This window comes from Nannospalax galili, unplaced genomic scaffold (assembly GCF_000622305.1).
Source record: "Nannospalax galili isolate Female #2095 unplaced genomic scaffold, S.galili_v1.0 scaffold1639, whole genome shotgun sequence".
Taxonomy (NCBI): domain Eukaryota; kingdom Metazoa; phylum Chordata; class Mammalia; order Rodentia; family Spalacidae; genus Nannospalax; species Nannospalax galili.
The window spans coordinates 140,508-150,929 of record NW_008343206.1 but is presented as its reverse complement, the minus strand read 5'-3'; the positions used below and the strand labels follow the sequence as shown (position 1 = coordinate 150,929).

Here is a 10,422-nt window from a genome sequence, read left to right as displayed (position 1 = left end):
TCCATAAAAATAAATAAATGAAAGAAGAATAAAAAAGAAAAGAAAAAGAAAAAAGTGATGGGGAGATATGGGAGGGAGTGGGCATGGATGTGACAAAAACACAATAAAGTTTTTGTAAAAGTTAAAAAAAAAATGAAAGAAATAAGTGTACATATAAGAAAGCACACATAGCCAGGTGTGGCAGTACATGCCTTTAGTTCCGGCACACATGGGCAGGGACAGGGGCAGAGAGGCAGAGAGAGGCAGAGGGGCAGAGGAGGAGGCAGACGGATCTCTGTGTGGCCAGCCTGGTCTACACGGCAAGCTCCAAAGTTCCAGGCCAGTTAGGGCTACAGGGAGACCCTGTCTCAAAAGAAAAAAAGAAAGAAAGAAAAAGAAAGAAAGAGAGAGAGAGAGAGAGAGAGAGAGAGAGAGAGAGAGAGAGAGAGGAAGGAAGGAAGGAAGGAAGGAAGGAAGGAAGGAAGGAAGGAAGGAAGGACACACAGAAAAGGGCTGGGTGTGGCTTCTCCTGTGTGCTGGATGCTTTAGTGTCAACTTGACACACCTGGGTTGAGGGAGCCTCAATTGGGGAATTGCCTCTATTGGTGGCCATGTCCATGGGGCACCTTCTTGATGAGTGATGTGGTAGGGCCCAGACCATTGTAGCTGGTGCCACCCCTGGGCAGGTGGGCCTGTGTTGCATAAGAAAGCAGGCTGAGCAGGGGCCAAGGGAGTGAGCCAGTAAGTAGCGTTCCTCCACGGCCTGTGCTCCAGCTCCTGCCTCCAGGTTCCTGCCCTGAGTTCCTACCTTGGGCTCCCGGATGAACTGTGACCTGGGAGATGTAAGCTGAATAAACCCTTTCCTCCCCAAGTTGATATTGGTCAGAGTGTTTTGTCACAACAATGGAGAACAAGCTAGGACAGCTGCCTTTAATACTACCACTTGGAAGATAGAGACAGGTGAACTGTGAGTTCCAGGCCAGCCTGATCTACACAGTAAGACCCTGTCTCAAAAACAAAAACAAACATACAAAAAACAAGCACTAAAGGTTTACAGGCTTGGGGCTGGACAGATGGCTCAGTGGTTAAGAATGCTTGCTGCCTAATCATGAGGACCAGAGCTTGGGTCCCAGCACCCACATTACAAGCTGGGCACCCTGCACATACCTGTAATGTCAGCTCTGAGGGGGAGAGAGACTGGAGGATCACTGGGGCTTGCTGGCTTCCAGACTAGCAGAGAAAACACGAGTGCTGGGTTCAGGCAGAGTCCCTGCCTCAAAGGAATTGGTGGAAAAGGAGGAAACTAGACACCCTCTTCTGGCCTCGACGCATACACAGGAGCACACACACCCCATCATAAATGGGTAAATCTTAAAAAAAAAATGCAGGCCTGACCAAAGTCATGAAATCTCAGATTCAAGGAAAGTAAACAACCAGCCAAACCCTGGGAGCAGCAAAACTAAATTCAGAGTAACTGTGCTACACGAAGACACGGAGCGCATCTCAATGCCGATGGCCAAGTGAAAGTCAGTCTGAAAGGCTGCACATGGTCTGACTGCGATTCTGAGACATTCCAAAAACATAAAGCTATGAAGACAGAGGAAACAGAACTGCGTGTTGGAGGCCGTAGGGAAGGGATGAACCTGGTGGAGCAGTCCATTCATGCCCAAGTTTTATGTAGTTTAAAAAATTTTGTTTTATTTTATGTGTATGAATATTTTGCCTGCTATGTGTAAGTGCACGTGTGTGCAATGCCCTCAGAGGCCAGAAGAGGGTGTTGAATCCCCAGAACTAGAGTTTTAGACAGTTGTCAGCCACCATGTGGGTGCTGGGAACCGAACTCAGGTCCTTTGCAAGAGCAAGTAGCACCCTGAGCGGCTGAACCGTCTCTCTAGGCCCTCACGTCCAGTTATAATCGATTATTTTGGCAGCTCTGGGGACTGAACCCAGAGCATCACATCCCCTAGGCAAGTGCCGCAATGCTGAGTTCCAGCCTCAGCCCCCAGCACAGAGATTTTTAGGGTAGGGAAGCCTTCTGTTTGCTACTATAGTGGTAGGATCTCATTACGTATTTCTCAAACCTCATAGAATGAGCCCCACAGAGAGTGGGCCACAAATTAAACTCTAGATTTCAGCTAATAACAAGTCTCAGTCTGGGCTCACTGTGAACTTGTAACAATGTGCACACTATCAAAGATTTACTGATGGGAAACTGGGGGTGGACGGGGTCTCTAGGAACTCTGCTTGTGTGTGTGTGTGTGTGTGTGTGTGTGTGTGTGTTGCTGGCGATGGAACCCAGGGCCTTGCACATATAAGGCAAGTACTCTACCACTCAGCTATGCCCCTAGCTCCTTTTCAATTTCTTTTTATTTTGAGTCATTGTCTCATTGAGTTTTCCAGGCTGGCCTTGACCTCTGTAGCTCTGAACTTGCCAGCCTCCTGCCTCAGCTACTTGAGGAGCTGGCTTTACAGGCCTATGGCAATTGGGCCAGGCTCTGCCAATTTTCCTATGAATCCAAAACTGCTATAAAAAGAAAGTCTTCAGGGTGGGAGCAATGGTTGAGGGCCACTGAGAACACTGGCTGCTCTTGCAGAGGACCCGGGTTTGGTTCCCAGCATAAACGGCTGCTCACAACCACCTGTACCTCCAGTTCCAGGGGATCTGACGTCTTCTTCTGGCCTCTGCAGACACTTGCATGGACGGAGTGCCCTTACATGCAGGCAAGCACTCATAAACTAATAAATACGCAAATCTGTTTTTAAAAAGTCTTCATTAAAAACTTGAATCTTACACAGTTGGGAGAGCGTAGAGCATCAAGGACAGAGAACTGTTAACTGCGGCTCCAGACCTAGCAGAGGAGGAGGCAGGCTGAGAGAAGGATGCCCACTAACCTCAACGAGAGCCAGAGGCAAAACTCATGAGGGAAAACAACAGTCTGCTCAGCTCTGAACCCCATCCATGAGCTAAGAATACCTTCACGTGGGCAAACACAAGATGCTCAGCATCTGTGAAGGTTTACCCTTATTGTCTACGTGGGCTTGGAATCACCTAGGAGATGAACCTCTGGGCATGTCTCTGAGGGCTGAGTATTTCCACAGAGGTTTCGCTGTGGAAGACCCTCCTGGAATGTGGGCAGCACATCCCTAGAGTCCTGGACTGAATAAAAGGAGGAGGTGAGCCCAAGCTCCAGCGTGCATCTCTCTGCTTCCTGACTGGATGCGACGTGACCTGCCACCGTGCCTTCCCACCATCACGGACTGTGCCCTTGAACTGCGAGCCAGATGAATCTCTCCTTCCTTAATTACTTTTGCCACAGTGAGACGTCACTAAGATAGCTTCCCATGCCATCAGTGAGGGATAGCCTGAGCCATCCCCGGGGCATTGCACAGCTCTTACCTCGACAGTGGGCATAGGGCATGGTGAGGGTGTACTCCTCCGCACGGTTCAGGAAGGTGAGCTTGGCCTTGCCGTCTAGCAGGGCGGACAGTGAGTTCCCTACAGGGACAGGATGGGGTCAGTAAGCACAGACTGACCTTGGCACCAGGCTGCCCTTGGCACCTGAGGTGTGAGTTCCCAGTACCTTCAGCTGCGGGGTGAGGTACACAACCCCGGGGCCTGCTATTACAAATGCTGTGTGGTCTGCACCCGCTGTGTCCCGAGAAACCTCCCGACTTGCTGCACGTCCGCAGTCTGCCTCAGTTACTTAAACCAAGGAGTTTTGGGCTGGAGGACTCAGGCCTTTTGGAGCCAGCCTGAACTTATGTGGGCTTTTAAATGTCCTGTGGAGGACGTGCCCCAAGCTGGGCTCAGAGTGACAGCTACTTCTAGGAGTGGCACGAAGCACAGGACCTGAATGCAGATGCCATGTGTCACCCTGTGATGGCGCCAGCCACACAGAAGCCCTCAGCACACACCTGCACATGGGTTATGAAGGTGAAGAGCTGCCTGATGGAACTGCTGAGCCTCCTGGGCACCACCACGCCCAGGCTCAGAGCAGCACAGAACCTTGGCACTTTCTCTGATGATGGGCTCTTCCTTCCTGCTCCAAACACGCACATGCTGGCCACCAAGCCATGTGTAGCTGCCAAAAATATCTACTCAACTGAGAGACTGTGTTTTCAGTTTTATTTCACATCCATCCATTCATCACCTATTTGCAGTGCTGGGAATGGAACCCAGGGCCTCACGCGTGGTAGGTGTGTACTTTCCACCAGCAGCCCCGGCCCTCCCTGTAATCAGTACTAACAGCCATACTCGGCTGATGGTTATGAAATTGGGCAGCTCAGTGGAAGCAAGTCCTTTCCAGACATTGTCTCCACAGCATCTCTGCAGAAGGTGCCCGCTCTTGGCAGAGTGGGGCGTGGCCCCGGCTCAAGGTCTCAGCTGTTTTATCATCTCCCTGGTCCCACCATCGAGGTTCTGGCGCCCACTGGCTACTGGAATCTGGTCCTCCCACTTCCCTGAGGCCCAGGAAGCCCCCGGGGTGAGCAGCCCCTCACCGTAGAACCTGGACTTGGCCGTGATGCTGCCGCTAATGCAGAAGCCATCCTTCCGGTTGCTGACATGGAAGGCAGACACGGGTGGGTGGTGGGACACCTGGGTGAAGGAAAAGAGGCGGCTCTGGAGACGGTCCCAGAAAGAGCATCTCTTTGGTCCCTGAAACAAGTGTGGGGTGGGGGGCACATCCCCAGGAGTCCCATTGGCAGGGCCTGAATCCTGGTGTCTAGGAGTAGATTCCAAATTCCTGAGTCATCTCAGGGTTCCTTTGGAAAACCAGTCTGTTTATTCGCCCTCAGGAGATGCAGTCATAACCCGCACCGTGTCTGCACTTTTTAGAGAATTCCCATGGGCTGTGACCAGATGTGGAGCCTTACAGGGCAGCTATGAGCCATGGAGAATCCCACCCTCAGTGAGATATGCTCCTGCCCACCGCCCACTGCCCACACTGGACTGGGAGGCCACACGGGGTGGGGTCTTGCCTGCTCTGCTATGTAGAAGGTGTGGCTGTTGGTCTGAGGGTGCAGCCAGCGGCAGCGGAAGGTCTCCCCCAGAATGGGGTTGTAGGGCTTCTTGATGCCCTGTGGGGAGCACACAGACACACTGGAGGAACCAGGAGGAAGGGGCCACTTGTGGACCCAGACCCTGGGCCTGGGCAAGGTAAGGTGTGGGTGACAGATAGTGAGGGGCGTGCCCAGATAACTAGAAGGAGGGGAGTTGCTGTTAGCACCTAGTTTACACTTTGGGGAGACTAGTCTTTGCCCATGGTTTATATTTAGGGGAGTGGATTTGGGGAGTCCTGTCCACTTTCTAGCTCAGAGGGGTCTCAAGACTTCAACCAGGGCATGGCTGACCCATAATCTGTTCAAAGTTGAGTTTGGGAGGTGCCAGGCACCCAGAAGACCTGCCGTCCTCCAGCCCACTGTGTGACTGTGTTGGTCACTCCTCTCTGGGCCTCAGGTTCCCCCATCTATGCAACAGATAAATGGAACCAGAATCAAACTCACTGCAATCCTCCTGCCTCTGACTCCTGAGTGTTAGGATTACAGGTGTGAGCCACCATACCTGGCAATGTGTGCCTGCGTGCGTGAGTGTGTGTGTGTGTGTGTGTGCGTGTGTGTGTGTGTGCATGTGCGTGTATGTACATGCCTGTGGAGGTTGGAGGTCAACCTTGGGTGTCATTCCTCAGAATCTATCTACTTTGTGTTTTCAAACAGGGTTTCTCACTAACCTAGAACTCTCCAAGCTGGCTCAGTTGGTCAGCCAGTGGGCCCAGGGATCTTCCTGTCTGTACCCCCAGCACTGGATTGCAAATGCAAACCACCACACCAGTTCTCTTCTGTGAGTCTTAGGGATGGAACTCAGGGCCTCACGCCTGCATGGTGAGCAAGCACGTTACTGAGCTCTCCCCACCCCCCCACCCCCCCTTTTAAAGCCAGGGTCTAACTTATATAGATTAGACTGGCCTCAAACTCACAGAGGTCTGCCTGCCTCTGCCTCCCGAGCCCTGGGATTAAAGGTGTGTACCACCACACCCAGCCCTTTCTCCCATTTTTAAACACGGGGTCTCACTTAGCTCAGACTGGCTTTGAACTCCAGGAAATCCTCCTGTCTGTGTCTCCCAAGAGCTGGGATTATAGGCATGTGCATGTACCATGCCTGGCCAGAATCTTGGTTTTCAAACTAGTATCCTACGGAACCCCTCTTTCTGGTCCATTCCCATCATTACATCCAAGGTGGATCTGTTGTTGGAGAGTCCTGGGGTTGTGATTCTCAAAAGAGATTCCATGATAAAAAGATGACCCCCGGTCTCAAAGGTACCTGGCAACCTAGGTCACATGCTCCTTTCCTGACACCGCTGTGTAGGGCGCATCTCTCACACAGGCTGAGGCTATTTCCTTGAAGGTTGGGAAGGGACCAGTTGGGGTCCTTCAGAACATGGGGACCACCCTTGGGGGTTCAGCTTGAGAAGTCCAGGGGCCCCTCCATGGGAAATCGGGGCCCGTGTCCATCTCTGAGGACCTGGAGCCAAGGCGGGGATGACTGGACTCCTCCAAGGTCATGGGGCAAGGGGTTGCTCCACTCACGCTGGGCTCAGGACAGACTTCTGGCTGCTACCCTGACTCCACTGGCCCCTCTTACCTTGGGCTTCTTGTAGAAGCCAGACAGGTACCACCTCAGCACGAGCTTCATGCGGCAATAGGGATCTTCCTCTGCCGCCGCCCTGCAATGGGACGGGGAGCTTTGACTCAGGTTGGGGCGCCCAGCCTCCCTTCCCAGTGCTGACCATTCCTTCTAACCAGCCCAACCTCCTTCATCCGCTCAGCCAAAATAGGTGGGCACAGCTGAGAATTCTGCACACCCCTGTCCCATCCTGTCAGGCAGCGGTGAAGCGGGGGAGTTTCCCCTGGGGAGTGGGTTCACCACCTAACCAGAAAGTAAGTGCAGGGGCTCCCTCACTCTAGGAAGACCCAGACATCCTGCCCTCACCCTTTCCTCTGCCTGGCCCTCGAGCCTACTCCTCCTTCCCTGCCTCTGGGCTTCAGGGCCTCCCTCCTCTGGGTGGAGCACCTGGACAGCAGGTCCGCATGGCAGTAATAATCTGAGAGCTTGTTGAGGAAGGATCGAGGCTCCAACACAAAGGTGGGCAGCACCACCCGAGACAAGTCCATGCCCGGCCGTAGCTGTCGCAGCAGCACCCACATCAGGCTCTTGTTTTCCTCCGACACTGTCTCCACCTGGGATCCCTCGCCCAGCTGCAGCAAAGGGACAAAGTCAGGCCCAGTGGGCTGGACCACAGCTGGGTTGTCCAAGGGCGCTGATGGCCAGGGGGCCAGGACAGCACAGCTGGCCCTAGAGGGAAGGGGCATGGTGAGAGAGGAGAGAGGCATCTGTTCCCCTGAGCATGGACCTCTGGCCAGGCCCTGAGGCCTCAAGAGCCGGCTTGGGCTCTGCTGCACTGACATTTCCCTTCCCACAATGCCCATGTCCACCCTGCCTGGAGGGGTGCCACTGCCCAGGCTGGTCTGGGTTCCTCAGAGGGTCTGATAAACAAGCCCAGCTCTTCTTCACTCTCCCTCTTACCTACGCTTGTCATGGCACACGTGGCACAGCCAAGGAGACCCTCACCAGAGGCCAAATCCATGCAGCAGTCTGAGCCTGTAAGTCTGGCCTCCAAAACTCTGAGCTAAATGTATCTCTTTTCTCCATGAAGTACCTGCCCGAGGTATCTTGTTCTCTGAGTCCTCTGTGTTTATGGTATGCTAATCAGCTTTCTGCTACTGTAAGAAATACCCAAGGCAGTCAACACATAAAGAAGAAAGGTTTGGGCCAAGCATCAGTGACACCTGTCATCTCAGCACTCAAGAGGATGAGGAAGGAGGGTTGCTGTGAGTGTGTGGCCAGCCTGGGCTATAGAGTAAGTTCTAGGCCAGGCCAGCTAGGACTACATAGCTCTGTCCAAAAGAAAAAAAGAGGTTTATCTGCAGTTCAGGAGGCTTCAGTGCATGGTGGGCAGGGGGCTCTTTGCTTTGGCCTCTGGTAAGGTGGTACAACATGGCGGGAGCACTTAGTAGAGCAAGCTACTCACCTCATGGTCAGAACGCAAAAGAGAAAGGGGGAAACCAGCATCTCAGACCCCTCTGAGGTCACACCCCCAATGACCTAACTTCCTCCCGCTAGGGTCCAGCTCCTAAAAGCTCCACCACCTCCAGGTGCCAAGCTGGGAACCAAGTCTTCCACACTGGCCTCTGGAGGACACTCAACATGTGGGTTACAGCAGCGGGCTTACCGTTTTCTGTTGACAGACGCCTGATCTGATTAGGGTCAGGAGCCCAGGGCCATCTCCCCAGATCAGGGCCATGCTAGGTATTTATAGGTGCCCAGGGAGGACAGGAGCTTGGTCCTGCTTCTCAACTGCCCAGTAAGGCTTGGGCCCTTCCCAAGCTTCCTGTCCTCTAACCTCAGTGCATCTCAGCCCAGCTGTGTGTTTGGAGCTGGAACCCCCCCAGCCTCACCCCTGCCTCCCATGCTAGGTAGGATAGAGCTCAGTTGAAGGGGCATCTTTCAGCCACTAGGGATGTCTGTTCATAGACACAGCTGCTGGCCACACTGAGTGACAGGAGTCGCCAGTCCTGGACCCCCCAGACGCTCACTGCTGCCCTGCCCTGGCACTCGGCAGCTCTTACCTCTCCCAGCTCCTCCTGGCTCTGTTCCACATAGGTAGTCCCCCTGTGGGGCCCCCCAGGGCTGTCTGACGGGTCGCTCCCACTTTCATTGGTCTTTTGACTGTGGTCCTGTGTCTCGGCATCCGAGTCTTCGGCATTCTCTCGCTCGGACTTGTCTGATAACGCATCGTTCTCCAAGGCAGTCCCGTTCAGCCTGGGGGGTGGAAAAGCACATGGGCCCCTGGTCCCAGACGAACCAAGGCATGAGCACCCACCTGGGCACCCGACCCCTCACCGCAGGGCCCTCGCATGTTGCCCTGTATTAAGTGACGTGTGTTTGGTACTGTTGCTTCTCTTTTATGGGTGAGGAAGTTGAAACTGGAATCCATGGCAGGGAACAAGCCCGCCAGCCACCTTCCGCTGGCCTCCCTCTTCCCACCTATGAGGACGCTCGCTCTCGCCCAGCCCACTCACGGGAATAGATCTTGATCCGACTGGACGGTGGCTGAGGCGGGCAGTCCATAGAGGGAAGAGGGTGACGCATCCGGTGAAGATCCCGGGTCCCCATCGCGGCTCTGCTTGCAGGAGCTCAGCCGCAGCAGGCTGGAGCAGCGCAGGGCTAACTCCAGGGCATCCAGCCAGCAGCGGCCTGGCAGGGGTGGGGTGGGGGTGGAGGACACAGGGTGAGTCCAGTGGGGAGGCCTCCCCAGTCCTCCTCACGCCAAGGAGACTTGACTGACCAACTCTCCTCAAAATAGTCTCTGGAAGGTTCCCATCCTGACCAGAGAGTGCACTCTTTTGGCTGTGCCCCTTCTGGTCCCAAGGCTCACTCCACCTACTGAAGTCTAATTAAAGATCTGACTTCCTCACAGACCCCAGCCATTGCGCGCGTGTGTGTGTGTGTGTGTGTGTGTGTGTGTGTGTGCGTGCGCGTGCATGTGTGTAAAACCATTCTGTCAGGAGTGGAGCTGGTCTAAAGTGACACTTGTGCCCCAGTCTTTGGCTATCATACTATTGAAACAACGGACCCCAATAATATAGTTACCCAGGAATCTTGTGCTGGGGAGGGAAAGGCTGAAGCTGGTGCCAGCCAGATGGTGAGCTCGTCCCCCAGGAAGATTTCACACAGTTCTGGCACTTGTCAGACCCCCTTGCAGGAGAGACTGGAGCTGAGACAGTGATGGGCGGGACCACACCTTGACCAGCACTCTTAGACATGCAGACCTCCTGTCTCTGTTTAAACCTAAGCTCATGTCAGGACCAGAGGTGGGCTTGGGGGTCAGCAGACCTTTGTTCCTCTTCCCCATGTGGCCGCACTGAATTTCTTCTCTGTTTAGTTGATCTCTTTAGGACGGGTGGCCAAGCCTAGCTAGTTAGGGCTGCCAGGCCTCAGGCTCTAATCTCATAGGTCTAGGAACATGTGCGCACACATGTGCCCTGGGTACAGGATGTGGGCAAACATTGGGAATCCTGTGTGACTGGGGACTTTCCAGGCAGCCCCAGTAGCATCCAGGGCGGGTCTCAAAGGAGGTGCATTCTTTTATACCGGTGTCAACAGGAGGGGCTAAGGCCAGGGTGGGAAGGACCTATCAAAGTCATATGCCAGAGCTGACTTTACACCCTAGTGGCCTTCCCATGTTCAGAGGGTGCTTGGACCACAGAGGCTGGGCAGAGTCCTTGCATGCTAGTGAGGAGACATCGACCAGGCTTCCTAGAGTAGCAAGACAGCCAGGACTGGGGGATGGCAGGGTAGAGGAGGGCCTCTGCTGCCCTGTGTGT

General features: G+C 54.0%; 1 protein-coding gene across 4 annotated transcripts in view; it reads right to left on the bottom strand.

Moving 5' to 3' along the window:
- The window catches only part of Osbpl5 (oxysterol binding protein like 5), a 70,239-nt gene that overhangs the window by 8,301 nt on the left and 51,516 nt on the right, over nucleotides 1-10,422 (bottom strand). For 2 of the 4 annotated variants that reach the window (XM_029566496.1, XM_029566497.1), the window contains exons 8-15: nucleotides 9,118-9,292; nucleotides 8,665-8,857; nucleotides 7,049-7,233; nucleotides 6,620-6,701; nucleotides 4,960-5,058; nucleotides 4,480-4,576; nucleotides 3,377-3,475; nucleotides 1,147-1,209 (exon numbers count right to left, since the gene is read on the bottom strand). In XM_029566496.1, coding sequence (XP_029422356.1) covers nucleotides 1,147-1,209; nucleotides 3,377-3,475; nucleotides 4,480-4,576; nucleotides 4,960-5,058; nucleotides 6,620-6,701; nucleotides 7,049-7,233; nucleotides 8,665-8,857; nucleotides 9,118-9,292 — 993 coding nt within the window. The remainder of the gene's footprint in view (nucleotides 1-1,146; nucleotides 1,210-3,376; nucleotides 3,476-4,479; nucleotides 4,577-4,959; nucleotides 5,059-6,619; nucleotides 6,702-7,048; nucleotides 7,234-8,664; nucleotides 8,858-9,117; nucleotides 9,293-10,422) is intronic. The other 2 variants (XM_029566498.1, XM_029566499.1) reach the window with 2 other exon arrangements.